Below are 16,861 nucleotides of genomic sequence, written 5' to 3'. Positions count from 1 at the left end.
AATCAAATGTTTTATTTGACCAAAAGCATTTCCTGGTTAGATACATTAAATTATATTTATACATTATTATATTTATACATACGAGGTGAAAATTTAATTGTATAATTTTGAAATTAAAAGATGACCTCATCTTGTGTGGCTGTTATTTTGTTAATAATATCTTGTATCTAATTGTCATAGATTAGCTGGTGAAAGATATGGTAATAAATCTTATACACATTGACAAAATGCTTAAGAAATAAAAAAAAAAAAATAGCACATTATAATATATAGTAATATTAAAAATAAATAATAAAGTTCGGGAATTCTATGAACTAAAAAACTTTGCAAAATTTCATATTAAAAAACTAATCAGTAAAAACAGATGGGAACAAATAGTGTTGTACTAACAGAAAAAAAAAAATGTTGCCAAATACAAAATTTTTTTAAAAAATGCTGAAAGGAAATTATATAACTTCCATTGACCCTTGAAGAAAGAATATAGTTGAATCAACTTAATAAAAATTAGAGACCTCTGCTTATTGATACAATCCAACATTAAAAAAATATAAATAAAGACGTAACATTTCCGATTCAATAACTAATTTTTCATGTTTAGCTTTATCCGCACATATTTTTAAAAACTGTCTGAGTTGCTTGATGTCAGAACATAAATTGGGATTTTGCACTGACCTATTTTGTTTGATGTTACAGCTGATGATGGACAATTGTATATACACTGGTATATTTTATGCATTATCAAATGCTACAAATTAAAAAGATAATGAGTTTGTTTTACTACATATTTTAGAATATCCATTTATTCCAGGTGAAATCAGTGCCTCTATCTGCTGAAACAGTGGCATCTGAAGGCTCTTTCTTTGGCTTTGATGCACCCCCAGACAGTACTAAAACACTCCATGTCATAAGTAAGGTAAGAAAAAGAGTAGTCTTTTGCATGCAATAGTGTAATTTATATATATATATATATATATATACAAACAAAACTTTCTTTTTGAATATATGTTATATTTTTTTAAATAATTCAAGGTCAGCATATAAATAAATTATATTAAGGATTACCAGGAATAAATTATGCCAGTGTATCATGGCCACTGAGGGCCACGATTCATGAGTGAATTTTTAGTGAATCCTATCAAGATCTTGAATATGTAAGTGGATCTTCATCAAGTCATATCATTGCAAGATGCACAAACATATTGTTATAAATTTGTGATGTTGTTTCCCAACACTGTTAGTTCAATCATTGAAAAGACCGTTTTACGGTGGGCTCTGTTGGATGCTGATCGGTTGCCGAATTAGTGATCTCAGAGCTTGGCGACAAAATAGATAGTACTGGAAACTTCCAGAATTTTAGCGATTGAGCCAACAGGTACCGACATATACCTGACTGTTCCAGAAGCTCCTATGTCCCCATCTAGGAACTATAAAAGGCCAGAAGTCACAAGCCGCAGTCAGTCGTGTATTGAATCATGGAAAGAGTCAATAGTGAATATTTGGATCAGTCTAGCTAAGAGCAAGCATTGTGTGAATCTCAAGCAATTACTCAGTGATTGAGCTGTGTGCTGAGTCCTGATGTTTATTGCATAAGCAGAATCGAGTTGTGAGAGGTGTAGCCAGTCGTTTATAGTGAGTCGGTAGTTGGATACAGCTAAAGGTAGGCGACAGTGGAGAATTGCAGGCGTTTGGAGAGATCTTAAAGAGTAGCTACGAAGATTCCCTCCTCCTCCTCCTGCTGCTGAATTCTGTCTGGCCGCTTTGTGTGCTGTGGTTGTTATTACTACCGATTACTATTTCTGAGCTACTGTTTGTTGTAGTGTGCTGGTATGCTTTGCCTGTGTTCGTCTCAGTTGTATATTTGTTGCCTGCGTATTCTTGTCTTCGTGTTTATTGAAAGTCGTCTTTTGTTATTGAGGCCTCCTGATTGTTTTCACACCATACTACCCTTACAAGTGAACCCTATGACTTTACGGACTTAGTGGAATTGAAGTTCTATAACAATATACAACAGCATACTTACAACAATGCAACATATAAACAAGTGACTCATATCAATTTAAACCCACCCACTTAATCAAGCATTGTTTTTCTTTATGACCAGTTCAATTCGTGTATATAAACATTATATTTAATAATAAATATTTTTGTCTTAATAAAATACTTGGATACTTCGTAAAAAATGTATTACGTCAAAAAAATTTCAGAGCGCCAAAGATCAGTTGTGTTGCTATGGACTAGGTATCTAAAAAATGGGTGACAATGCTTAAACTCTTAGTAACCTTTGAATAATGTAGTAATCAATTGTATATGTTAAGTTGCCTTAAATGTATATAGCAATATCCATTAAATAAAAATGATAGCAAATCTATAATTATATTTAATTATGTTAGAAGTTCTAATGAAAAAATATTTTATTTTCGTATTTTTTTTCTATTGTATATTTTTAGTGAATTGTTTTGTCTATGAACATATCATATTTTTACTTTTTTTCTGCATGTGTGATATAAAAAATTGTTTTGTAGTTATTTTCGATGATTTCTAAATATATATTTATGTTTGTTTGATGTGGCGTGACATTCCCATGTCATATCGGATGGAGACTAGGCTTAAGTTTAAAGCTAATTTTTTCCTCTTGGATATTATGCCACGGGCAACGCTGTGCGGGTGTTGCTAGTTGTTAATATATATCAAATTGGTAGCTCTTCTGTATATTATTGAATCAATCAGTTGTAAGAAAATATTTATCTTCAATAACTGCATTACTTCGTCTCATTAATCACGATTCATTTTTCTTTCTCGTATACGTATAGTGTAGAAAAAGTGCAATAACCATCAAAAAATTAGAATTCGAGATTTTGACGAATTTCCGCATTTTGGACCACCCGCAGTATGAAAAAAATATTTTTGAAAAATGTCCGTCCGTCTGTCTGTTTGTGACAAAGATAACTCAATAACGCTTTGAGATAGCAGAATTGAAATGTGGTATATGGTCTTTGCACTAAATTTGCAGATTTTATCAAATTTTGAGTTAAACCTGCTCAGAGAAAGACCGGCTGTTCGAATATAAGATAACATCTTAGATACAAAACGAAGATAGCTAGATGGATAAGATTAATTACATAAATTTAATATCCATAGTGTAAACACCTGTCAAAAATTGTAGTAGTGTAGATACCTGTCAAATATTGTAGTAGTGTAGATACCTGTCAAATATTATAGTAGTGTAAATACCTGTCAAATATTATAGTAGTGTAGATACCTGTCAAATTTTGTAGTAGTGTAGATACCTGTCAAATATTGTAGTAGTGTAGATAGATACCTGTCAAATATTGTAGTAGTGTAGATAGATACCTGTCAAATATTGTAGTAGTGTAGATGGATACCTGTCAAATATTGTAGTAGTGTAGATGGATACCTGTCAAATATTGTAGTAGTGTAGATGGATACCTGTCATATATTGTAGTAGTGTAGATAGATAGATACCTGTCATATATTGTAGTAGTGTAGACACCTGTCAAAGTTTGAGCTAAATCTAACAAAAGGATTGTCTGTAATTTCAAAAACATGTATACGCGATAATTCAAAAATGCAATGACTTAAGCATGTCAAATTTGGTATGGGGTTTTGTGATTGCAAGTGCAGTTTTGTGTCAAATCTTTGTTCCATTCGGGTGAGAAAGACGTATTTAAAAGCAGAAATTCGATTTTCGGATACTATTAAAGGCACGCCAGGTATTAATAGCCAAAAACTTCGCCAAGAATCGCACGATAGATTCAGCAAAAAAACTAAATTTATACCAACGCTTAATATTTCGTAACTGTTGTACGCCAATGCCATGTAAAGTGTTCTCTGACATGACAAGTTTATTAGAAAGTATGCGAGAAAGTTTTGTGGAGACTACTCCTGTTAGTTTATTATTATTATTGTTGTTGTTTTCATTATTTTCAAACCATCACATATGAAACATTTGTAACAATTTTAATTATTGTGTTTCTTACCCAGGATAGAGCAAGAGTGAATACAAAACGACGAAGACCCACTAAAAAAGGTCGAATAGCTGCTTTAGAACAGAGTGAAAAAGAAATGACCCCTGAAGCTTCATCACCTCCCTCTACTTCAGCCAGCAGTGCCCCTGATGAGGATTTATTCTCAGATGTTCAAAACCCACCAACCCCTGCTACTCAGTCGCCTTCAACTTACAAAGCGCAAGAAAAGAAGAAAATGAATTTAATGTCCCAGCTGATGAGCGAAGCAGCTGCAACAAAAATTGGTAAAAAAGTTGCTGCGCCAGTCGTGGAAGAAGATGAAGATGACATTGATATTTTTGCGGAAGCTCTCAATAAAGATAGGACTAAAAGCAGAGGTTTTTCGTTTAACTCGCCGATTGAGAGTGTTCCAGCACCTGCTGCGAAATCAGAGGAAAAGAAAGAAGAAAGGAAATCATCAGTTGATATACTGAACTCGGAAGATGCAGATAATGACGATTTTTTTACCGAACCATCATTTAAAAGTAAGACATTCTGTTTGAATTTTTGGGTTATGTTATTCCTTTATTATACATCAGTTAAAAGATTATCAAAAAGCCATGCAATGGCTTAGCGCAAGTAAATAGCAATCGGGTACAGTGTGATTTTTTCGCCGCTAGTCCTCATTAGTGACTCTCTAAGTGTAGTATATGTTTTTCTGTTCATCCTTTTATCGTCTTTTTCTTTAAAAAATGATATTAACACATTAATGCTTTGTCTTTTTGATTTTGGAGCATCTATACCGCCCTTGCTTCCCAGTCGTTATGCCAGTGGAATCTATACTAATATTATAAATGTGAAAGTTTGGATGGATGTTTGTTAGTCAATCACGCCAAACCTGCTGAACAGAATTGGATGAAATTTAGCTGAGAGATAGATTATAGTCTGGAATAGGACATAGGCTACTATTTATTCCGTTTCATTGAGGGGTTAATTGTTTATTAATTAAAAACTAACTTTCCCGCCAAAAATCGCCTAATGAGTAAAGCTTCAGTTTTTTTTTTTTTTTTTTTTTCCCACGCCAATGAGATTAGGCTTAACATGATTTTGACTATTATTTCAAACGATTCTGTTTATTTTCTTAGTGTTCGATACATTTAAAATGAAACATTGTTAATGAATCGATCTTTGGGATTCATTCTGAAGTACTTTTGAATTAAAATAAAACAGAATAAAGGAAATTAAAAATTTATAATCTATATTGCGTTACCCCAACTGGCGTAGAAAATTCATACATTTGTGTTGCCCCAATTAGCGTTGAAAAAACAGGCATGCGCAGGAGCAACAAAAGATAAAGCCATTGATGCCATAAATTCCAATCTATTTCCACGCGTACGAAGTCGTATGTAATGTATATATTTGAAATGTAAAGACACATTGTCTTAGTTTCATTCAAAGTTAATGTGTCATTCATTAGTTTCATTATTCATAGTTTTATTGATAAAGCACTTGCTAATATAGAGTGTCCGTTCTAAATATGCTCTTAAAGCTAGTTTTCAAACTATTAGGAATAGACTATACTTTCAATTGTTAAAATGCTTCAAATGCCATAAAGAGTTTTTTTTTATACTTATTTATATACAGCTGAAAAATTTAAAAAAATTAATAATTTTTTTTTACATTTTTCCTATCTTTAGTAGTCATATTTAGTAAAATATTCTTAAAACTTTAATATTTTAAACAAAAAAAAATTCAGGTGTTCTGCGATCAAAACCAGCCGAGTGATAAGGCTTTGGGTAGCATTATTTTAGACGATTTTTGACCGTTTCATCAATTTCAAGGAAGTATCCTCCATATAATGGATAGCATGTGTTCAAGGTGTTTTGTGATTGTCTTAGCAATCCCTTCAGGTGTGTTGATTAGTGGATCGAAGTGGCTATTTTTTTGTATATGTTTTAGTTTTCTGAATAGTTGCTGCCATCGTCTAGATATTATGAAGTTAGGGTACAGCAAATTATACCCTCGAATCACAAAATTCTTCCGCCTGTTTAGGGTGTTCATTTTAACCTTATTTTATAAAGAGTTCATTTATATACGTAAATTATTCTCTCATAAAATTCTTTTTTACGGAGAAAAGTGCACAATTCTTGTAATTATCATGAACTTTGGTTCTTCCTTCATAAAATCCACATCATTTCATTTTGTTTATTCTTATTATTATAACTTTGTGAATTTCGTTTGTTGCTTATTCTTATTATTCTTATTCTTATATATATATTATTATTATTATATATATTATTATTATTATATATATTATTATTATTATATTCTTATTATTCGAAAGTATAGTAATCGTCAAAAAATTCGAACTTGAGATTTTGACGAATCTTTACATTGTAGACCTCAATAAGTTCAACAAATACAATTTTGGAAAATATCCATCTCTCTGTGACAAAGATAACTCAAAAACGCTTTGATCTAGACGGGTGAAATTTGGTTGACGGTCTTTACACCGAATTTGCAGATTTTGATCAAATTTTGGGCAAAATCCGATCTGAGGAAGTCTTTCTATTCGGCAGTTGTTATATAATTTATCACTACAAAACGAAGAGGTCTAGAGAGATAAAATTCGGAACACCGAATTAAAATCTGTTGTGTAGATAGCTATCATGTTTTGAACCACTGAAGAGTTGACCGTCTGTCGGTCTGTTCCTCAGAAACATATAAACGCGATAACTCAAAAAATGCAATGATTTAAATGTATTAAACATCGTATGGAATTTTGCGACAAGTGTATCCTTTTAACAAATTTTATTTTCAATCAATTAGGGGAAAAACGCATCTAAAATAAAAATTTGATTTTCGGATAGATGCCAAAGATTAATTGCCAGATAACTCGCCAAGGATCGCGATTGCTTCAGTAAAAATGCTAAATTCACGCCAAAGGTTAATATTTCCTAATTATGTTCGCCAATTCCATGGAAGCTCTTCTCTGGGATAACACCTTTATTAGAGTGTATGCGAGTAAGTTTCACGGAGACCACTGCCATTGGTTTTCGGAGGCATGCATTACGATTTATTGATCAGAAGGTTTTTGAATAGAAGTGAGAGACTAGAAACGAAATGCACATTTCTTTCAATTTCAATCAAAACTAAATGGCATGTCATTTTCAAAAAAAAAAAAAAAAAATTAAAATTTACCTAGTTGGGTGATATTCAATGCTTTGTTTAAAAAAGGAAATAGCTGGTATATATCTTAACAGTCGTTAATACTAGTTACTCAAAGATCTCATAGCCACTTTTTATGTTTTTAGAGATCTATATATTAGTTTAGTAAAATGCAATGATGTTTATAATATTTGAAGTGCAACGAAATGTTATTCGCAAACTAGCTTATTATTGAGTTCTTTTTGTGCTACTTTTTCATTTATATGTATTAAAGTCTTTCTAATGTATATTTCTTTTCAGACTTTCGAAGCAGCATTTCACATAAAAATTCTATTTTGGTAAGTTTGTATTTTATTTTGAAAGTTTTATATAAAAAATTAGGTGAATAAATTTTAAGGAGAAAAAAAAATGTTCACATTCTAGAATATAATTGAATGGAGATTTACTTCCTTTGAAATGGAACATGTTATTTTATTAAAAAATTATTAAAAGTTAAAAGATAGTGCATTGAATTTAAACATTTTCTTGAAATATTTTTTTATCATCTGAGAACGTGATGTTGTTTTGGTTTGAGGTTTTTTAAACCTCAAAATTCACGGGCAAAATAATTGGCGATATATCGCTTTTGAGGCATAAATATTTCGCTCTTAAAGAAAATCATAAAGAAGGTTGTCACATTTGGCGACTTGCCGCCAACAAAAAGTTACAACTTGACGCGAGTGTCTGCCACTAACCCAATTCTCCTATCTGGCCAATAAAGGGTCGAGTCTTAAAAGATTATCGGCTGAAGAAGCACAGAAAAGAGAATGGGAATGAACACAAAAAAAAAGGGAGAGGAGGAATTATTTATTGGCTGCTTTTTTATCAGCTTTATTATTATTATTATTTATTTCTGGTAGAGGGCGTCACAACAGTTGTATGAAGTTTGCGTATTTTCGTCATCGGGTCACCAATGTAGCTATTGGCAATAGGATCGAACTCTCAACCTTATGGTTCGTATACCACAAGACAAAAGAAATTTCTCATGTCTCGTACCTGTTATCCGGCTTATAAAGCGTCACCATATATATATAATATAATATAATATTTTCAATTTTTCTTCATGGGAAAAATTTTTTTTTTTGAACTCGAATGATTTTGAGACGGTGGGGGGAACCATCGCTTTTCTAAAAGTTGACGATGGCATAATACAGTAATCACGTGATCCTTCCAAACCAGTTTAAACCGATTTTTTACAAAATAGTAATAATGAAATAAAATTAAAAAATAAAAATAATAAATCTGCTCTTGATAAAAAATTTTGGAACTCGAACGATTTTGAGATGGGGCGGGAGGAACCATCATTTTCTAAATTTTGACGCATGCGTAATTTTGTAGTCACCTTATTGTTTGAAACAGGTTTAAATTAGTTTTTTACGAAAACAAATTCTCACCTCGAGAAAAAAATTGTTAGAACTCTATTGATTTTGAGATGGTCAAAAACCACCGCTTTTCTATGTGTATGATGGAGATTGCGAAATATGAGTCATGTGGGAACATGCTGTTTTCCTGTCTGATTGATACCACATAACTTTAAAAAAAATAATGTTGTCACATGATAACTGGATATTTGCGATAGCTGATTTCATTTTTATATTATGTTTGACTAAAAAATGCGTTTGATTTTATTTCGTATCTGCAGGGTGATGACGACGATGAAGATGATCTTTTCAGTACAGTAAAAACCAGTCCTCTTCAAAAAGCCAAAGAATCGACTGAACCTGACATATTTGCAGACGACACTGATATTTTTGCTGATATTGCGAAAGAAAAATACGAAATGTTTCCTAGCAACGTTTACGATGATGATGGTATGTTTCATTCATTGCTTAGAATTTTAAATTTAAAAATATTCTTTTTTTTAATTTGTAATTATATTTATGATTTTCAATCTAATGTGAAAGTTTCATACAAATATTGACAAGTTTTTCTAAAAATAATCTATGATACTGATTATTCCAATTTATTTTAAATGACAATAGAAGCCAGATTTTCCAAGCAGCTAACTGAGCTATAATCTCCTCGATAATCGAAAAATTGATTATTAGAAACGAATTTTTAAATCATGGTTTCATTTCTTTTGACAGAATTTTACAGAATTGCTTATTTTAAATTGTAAAAATGAGTTCGTAGTACTAGCATGTGTTAATCTTATAAAATAGATGCGATATGAATTTTAAAAAACGCTAATTCTATGAATTATAAAATATCCTGACTATAATGAATACATCCATTGAATTATTAAATTCATTATTAAATAAATCAATGTATAAGAAGTACTCATTTGTAATATATATTGGAATATTCCAATATATATTACAAATAATATATTGGAATATTAGTTGTTCATTTACTAGTTATGCTATTATCTTTTGCTTAACATGCACTGTGAAATTATACTCTTTATGATTAGGTTTATTTCAAGTTTATTATTTCCTTATATGCCGGCGTCCTGGCATAGGGGTAGCGCGTCTTCCCCGTGACCTGGGCGTCCCGGGTTCGAGTCCCGGTTTGGGCATGGTTGTTCTTCTGTTGTTCTATCTGTGAGATGTGTGAATGTGCCCTCCTGTAAAAAGGGGTTGTGCAAGCGAATGAGTGATGCGTGAGTGGCAAAGTCGTACTCTTGGCCCTAGTTGGCGCTGCTATAAAAAATAAGAGACGTCCCCCTCAGGCTTAAATCGCTGTCTTCGTAACAGTGGGCTTGTCAGTGGCAAGTGCCATAAGAAACAAACAAACAACAAACAAACAATTTCCTTATATATATGTCATAAAAAGAATGGTTTAAAGTAAGGAAATCATTAATTAATAATTAGACTAAATTTTCTGAAATTTTATGACTTTAGTCCTTTTTTTTTTTTTTTCCCCATGATATTGTTGCAAATTTGTAATATTACTTCCTTGCACAGTTAGCGTTATAGCAAGGAAAATATATTTCCAGATAAATTTAATGGATGCCAGGTCAATGACCTTTTGGCCATTTGGCGACTTCTAGATGAATTTGAGGATTTTGGAGACAAAAGCGAAGGTTCTATAAATTGTAGGAATATTGGCTATTAAGAAGCGAATTCGAAGATTCTTCAGAAAGATTCTGTGCCCTGTCACAGAACTTATATGAACACAAAAAAATTAAAGCAAGTCAATGAAATAAACTCTCTTTTTGGTATATTGATTGTAAAATGAGATCTCGAATGGTTTCATATTGGATGACGTTGTTGCTATTTATAGCGGTTTGTTATCTGCTGATGATATTTGATTTTTGCAAGTACCTGCTTTATGAATGTTTCACCTGTATTTTGCTACCTTTGTTTTCTTATGCAGTATTGAGTTTTTTTGGATTTCTTGTACTATTCTTCCTCCGGGTCGATTTTCGTAGCAGTTTATATTAAAAAAATAAATAAACATCCATATTTTTATAAATTTCATAAAATAAAAAAAAAATTAAATAAAGCAATAACATGTTGAATGAGATAAAAACTTGTGGAAAATATGAGCCTAAATTGACTAGCAATTAAAAGAGTTGTCAGATTATGTGGTTTGCATAGGGCTGGCAAATGCCTGAATACGCCTTTGAAGTTTTAAAAAGTTTTTTACTAGTTATCAAACTTCTTACCTGCATTATTGAAACATTAATTCATGTTTATAAACGAATTTGTGAATATGACCGATTTTTACTGTTTCCATCGCATTTTTCCAATGATTCTTTAAAGGTTTTCGTAAAAGAATATTTTCCCACTTTTAGGAGAAAAGAATATTTCTCAATAGATAATATATTTATAATAATATTAATTTAATTAAAACTCGAATTATCATTAATTAGACCATGTTGCTTTCTAGAATTTTTTTTTCTGATCCAAATCCTTTTTTTTTAAATTTAATTATTTCTAATACTCACTCTTAAAAATTTCAGAGTTTGGATTTAGCACAAACCGAGTGAAGGGATAAAAATTCCTGATGCATGTGGCATACCTTTCTAAGATTCCCTTTCTTAAAAAACAAAATGAAAGAATCCCTAGAAAATATGTCAGTAAAAAGCAATAAGGGGGAAAAAACTTTTCACTTCTTACTCTTGTGTCCAGATATAAACAGACGTGCAGCATTATTACTTCCATTGTACAAATTATGCCTCCCGTGGGAAAATAAAGTTTATTCCAAAAGTGTGTTCCTTATCGGCCAGGCAAATGAAAAATGCATATATATATATATATATATATATATATATATATATATATATATATATATATATATATATATATATCTATATCACAAACTTGTAACGATGCTTCCCAACATGGTTAGTTCAATCACTGGAACTGGAAAGACCGTTTTACGATCAGCTCTGTTGGGTGCTGATCGGGTCTGCGTCAGTGATCTCAGAGCTTGGCGACAAATTTAGCGATTTTGGCAACAAAATGGATTTTACTGGAAACTTCCAGAATTTTAGCAATTGAGCCAATAGGAACCGAGATACGTCTGATTGGACCATAACCTTCTCTGCTTGCCTTCCGGAAACTATAAAAGGCCAGCAATCTCAAGCTGCAGTCAGTCGGAGTCGTTAAACGAGTTGCGGAAATGACGGCGAATGGTTGGATGAGTTCGGTGAAATTTAATCGTTGTGTGTAGATCAAGAGTTAGCTGAATGGAGCTGTGTGCCCGAGTCCTTGTGTTTATTGTGGAAACAGCGTCGTGTCGTATGAGGAGTAGTGAGTCGGCAGTTGGATACAGCTAAAGCGAGGAGACAAATAGGAACGAAGCAACCATTAATCATCAAAGATCACATGCTAATAGCTTTTTCATTATTTATGTTCGTCTTTGGTATGCAGTTAATACTATGCTTCCCAATGTTACACCATTAATACTTAAGTTTGCCAATGGCAAGATGTAAATATCTCAAGTGCCTCTTTTTCCATTTGTGTGTCACCTTGGAGATTCATCATAGCATCCGAGATAGAACTCTGACTTAGCTGTGATCTAAGAGTAGAGTGTGTATCTTCTTGGAAGATCACTTCCTCATTTACTAAAGGATAAATCAGCTCATACTCATGTTTCACTTGGAAGAAAATCGGAAAAACACCAGTTGCTTTATGACCTCAGTGCTCAATTTATTTCTTAAGACAACATCAATTTACCAGTTTTTGAATAATGCTGTTTAAGAACATGAGCTTAGGAGAGAACCTATTACACTTTTCCACCTTTTCATACTCCTCAACTATGCCAATGCATTAACTAGAAGGACTTAGGTGAGGTGAGGTCAGAATGAAAACAATTAGTGAATAAATAAATAATTACCTAATTATCTTATTGCTGCTTAGTTTATGCATGAATATTTTTTTATTTATTTGGATTTTTTTTCTTTTTATAGGTGATGATATTTTTAGTATTACTGATCCATTATCAAGTGATAAAACTATTAGTTCTTCCAGCAAACCTTCAAGCACTGCAGTCAAGAAGGAAGCAGAAAAGAAACCTGTTGATCTCTTTGATGATCCATTATCAGGACTTCTCGGTGATGATTAATTTGAAGGAATAACTAGGCTTTTTTATTTTAATTTTTTCATAAGGCCCACAATAATTATGATAGTAATAAAATAACATTTGTCATTTAGATATTTTATTCATAAAGTGCAAATCAACTTACAAAAATATATTAATGAAATAAATGCAAATCTAAATCGCTTGAATTTATGATTATTTTACTTGATAGTGGAATCATTAATAGAATATTAACGCGAATATGTTAATTTTTTTTGTATATTTTAAAGCTTTTTGGTAATTTTCTGTAAATTTAAATTTGTTTCTAATTCAATTTGTATCAGCTGTTGTTTTTTATATTAAAACTTTTAAGTATTAAAAAATATCTTCATTCAAATTATTTATTAATTAGATTTATTAAAAAGTAAAAAATATTTTATACTAATATGGCTAGTTTCAAAAATAGTATTGAAAAATATCCTCATTCAAATTATTTATTAATTAGATTTATTAAAAAGTAAAAAATATTTTATGCTAATATGGTTAATTTCAAAAATAGTATTGAAAAATATCCTCATTCAAATTATTTATTAATTAGATTTATTAAAAAAATAAAAAAAGTTTTATACTGATATGGTTAGTTTCAAAAATAGTATTGAAAAATATCCTCATTCAAATTATTTATTAATTAGATTTATTAAAAAAATAAAAAAAAAAGTTTTATACTGATATGGTTAGTTTCAAAAATGGATCATATTTCTATATAACTTTTTTTAAATTTGTGCAAAATTTAAATATGCAAAAATGTAGAGCTCCATTTTTGATTGTTCAATTACATTAGAAAATTTTCTCTGAACACTGTTGCAACATGGATATTCAAAAGTATTCAATTAATAATTGTTACTAAATATTAATATATTTTATTCTACAAAGTATTATTGTGGTTATTCCTTCAGCTTTTGTAGTAGATTGTTTAATACTTATTATAACTGTTGGGACCAAGATTTTAAATACGCATGCTCAAAATTTAGGAATACTGTTATTGATTGTTGATATGCTTTGTAAAGAGATATTGCATTTAATATGATGAAGTAGGAATCAAAGTACTTTCAATATTAATATTAATGACTTTTTTAACAGATTATGATTCTTACAGAATAATTGATTTATTAGCAGAATGATCAAATTCAATAAGGTTTGTATCCTGTGATCTGGGTTGCTACGATCATTGTGTATAAATGATATAGCAACTAATTTGTAAATGTATCATATGTAAATAATTGTAAATCATTTTTCTAAATAATTAAAGCAATTTCATTTTATTTGCTTGGGTTGTTCATTTCATCATTTTTTTTTTTTTTTACATATTTGCTTGATATTTTTGAAGTTTTAAAGCTTTCTTTTATTAACCAATAGATAAAGTCCCAAGCTACATGAATTGCCAGAATAAAATCTATTGTAATATGAAATGTGCTGTGTATAGTCTGGCTCTCACGAGTTGATGAGTGTGACATAAAATTTGCGCGATATCAGACGAGTCTATTTTCGTAAGTTAGGATTGAGGCATGAATAGAAATTTACCCAGATTTGGCTGTGTTTTGTTCTTGCATGACATGCAATTCAAGGTTTTTCAATGATGGGAATTAGAAAAAAAATATGTTCAGTTCAATGCAATCGTGTTTATTACGATCTATTATTTCTCGCGATTTGGTATCTGTTTCATGCTTTCCCCCCTCTCCAAAAATGCACACATCTGTTTGAAGATGAAGGTAGCCGCCAATTCTTCAGAGCCATATGGTTTCCAAATTGTAGATTGTGAATCAGATTATAACATATTGTATTGTACAAATACTGAGTGGCAAAAGCTGCTTCAATTTGCATCGCGACACAAAAACAAAAGAGACCGAAATGTTTCCTTTCGGTGGTTTTACTATGAGATTTTGATAGGGATTTCTTTGACATATGTAGTTTTAGGAAAGGGGAATGTTGATATCTTTAAAATAATGTGGTAAGCATTAAGGATTTTTATCCCTTCACTTGATGGATGTGAAAAAGCTGAAGTGAGCAGTTTTATAGAGCACATGTTGAATTGATTAAATAAAAAAGGGGGGAATTGGATCAGGTAATAAGAAAACATGTTAGAATGAAGTTAATATGAGATAAATTAAGATAAAAATTAGGAAATTAATTAGGATTTAAATTTAGATTAAGAGATATCATTACATATATATATATATATATATAAATTTGACACGACATTTTATTCAAGACACCTGGTTAAAACATACAACAACAAAAAAAGGTGAAATATGCAAACTTGTGACTTATAATCAAATATGAAGGGGGAAAATCAATTCTTAATAATATGACAATTATAAGGAGATTATTTTTTCAGACGATACATCTATCGTCTGCCTGTTATTCCAATCTTCGACTTTGTTTAAGATTACGCTTCAATTCAATGCCTCAGACCTCCACCAATGTAATCAGAAACTTCTTTTCCCTATGAATGCTCAGTTCCTATCAGAGGACGCATTAATTTCGAGGTGGTGCGTTATCATATGTGTTAACATTTATTATATTTAATGGATAGCCGCCTTTTGGCGACCATCTAATTCACCGGAATGAATGCTAGCCAAAATGTTCAATTAAATATTTTAAGAAATTTGATTGCTTTGCTAATTGATAAAAAAAACAATTATCATTTTATTAAATTAATATTTAATTATTAATAATTAATTTTTAAATCATTTATTATTTAACTGAGCCTTCAGCAAATATTTCTTAACTCTAAATTTTGATTTTGCCGATTTCAGGATAGGATCACTGAGCTCTTGAACTCGGGGTTCTTAACCTCCTGACATAATAGGCGAGTAGAGTAATGACATGGCAATGAGATTACTTAATGGTTGTACTAAGATAAAGAAAGGATTTACTTAGTAGGTAATGACAAATTACCAATAAATTGGGGGGGGGGTTTGAAGAAGAGAACTTTACATGAAGGAATTTTGGCAAATTCGATCCAGAATCAAATCAATGTGGAAAAGCTATGATGATGACATAACTTTTGATATTACATAATTCTTACTATTATAAAAGATTTTTGACGTTCTGCTCATTTTATTATGTATTTGTCTAATTTTCTGTCAACCCCCCATAAAATTTGAAAATTAAATTGAAATGATAGTCGTTAAATTTTAATGGATACAAAAACATTTTTGCTGAAATCAAAAATATTTTTTCAAAAATTGGGTTCAAAATTGGATTGAATCTTTTAGCACTGAAGTCTTCTACGTTCCAAAGAATTTTATTATTATTATTTATGCACTATTTCAAAGAATAATTTAATAAAAATATTCTGTGGTTCACCGTAAATTTCAGTTTTACTTTCAAAAGAATTTAAATGTAATAAGTAATATTTTATTTTATTTCAGTCTATTAATTTACTTCTGAAAATAAAATGAAAACTAAATTTTATACAGTCTTTCTATCCTATGAATCATATTCAGTAAAATAATCCTAAAAATCTAACATTTCTATCTCCTACGATTCAAATCTGACCCAGTTATAAAGCTTTCAATAACACTATTTTTGGACAATCAACAGTTTCATAATTTTAGACCAATCAGTCGTGAGAAACTCTGGGCAATGGTTGATGCATTTTCTTCCAGATGGTCGACAGAGTTCTTAATTCTTAAGGTAGGCTGCATTCAGCAAAATCACACATGCGCAGAAGAAAGATTGCGCATGCACTGAAAGAGTGGACAATAGCAAGTTCTTGTCTTGACGGGACAAGTATTACTACTATACAGTTTTTGCGCATGCGTGGTCTTACTAGAGGGATTATAGCTGGCTAAGTGTAAAACCCCCTTTAATCTTAGGTTTTTATAGAATAATATTCAATTAAATATCTCAATCAGTTTTAGCAGCAAATTGTCAGTGAAATTCTGAGCCAAATCCAACAAGGAATTGAAAGTCTGCCGGTCTGTATTTTCAAAAGCTTATTGTTACAAAAAATTTTCTACAACAAAATACCATCGATCAATCATAATGACGCAGCGCATTTAATTGCTAGTTCAGCAGCTTGTTTGCTGTCTAATCCTCTCAAACCTCTTACTTGTCGGCGACTCCGACTTCTCTCACACACCCTTTTGACGATACGCACGACTTCCCTGCAACTTCAGAGTGCCTGTCTTTTATACTTCCGGGAGGCGGGGCCA

General features: G+C 31.1%; 1 protein-coding gene across 2 annotated transcripts in view; it reads left to right on the top strand.

Annotated features, from left to right (window-relative positions):
• LOC129972304 (WASH complex subunit 2-like) overlaps positions 1 to 13,117 on the top strand; it is a 41,686-nt gene extending 28,569 nt beyond the window's left edge. Inside the window, exons 24-28 of one of the 2 annotated variants that reach the window (XM_056086391.1) lie at positions 809 to 913; positions 4,003 to 4,510; positions 7,434 to 7,471; positions 8,815 to 8,983; positions 12,532 to 13,117. In XM_056086391.1, coding sequence (XP_055942366.1) covers positions 809 to 913; positions 4,003 to 4,510; positions 7,434 to 7,471; positions 8,815 to 8,983; positions 12,532 to 12,686 — 975 coding nt within the window. In that variant the 3' untranslated portion in view covers positions 12,687 to 13,117. The remainder of the gene's footprint in view (positions 1 to 808; positions 914 to 4,002; positions 4,511 to 7,433; positions 7,472 to 8,814; positions 8,984 to 12,531) is intronic. The other variant, XM_056086392.1, reaches the window with a different exon arrangement.
• The last annotated feature ends 3,744 nt before the right edge of the window (positions 13,118 to 16,861 follow it).

The sequence above is a fragment of the Argiope bruennichi genome, chromosome 6, assembly GCF_947563725.1.
Source record: "Argiope bruennichi chromosome 6, qqArgBrue1.1, whole genome shotgun sequence".
NCBI classification, from domain to species: domain Eukaryota; kingdom Metazoa; phylum Arthropoda; class Arachnida; order Araneae; family Araneidae; genus Argiope; species Argiope bruennichi.
Note: the sequence above shows the minus strand (reverse complement) of the source record. Positions and strands in the feature narration are given on the sequence as shown.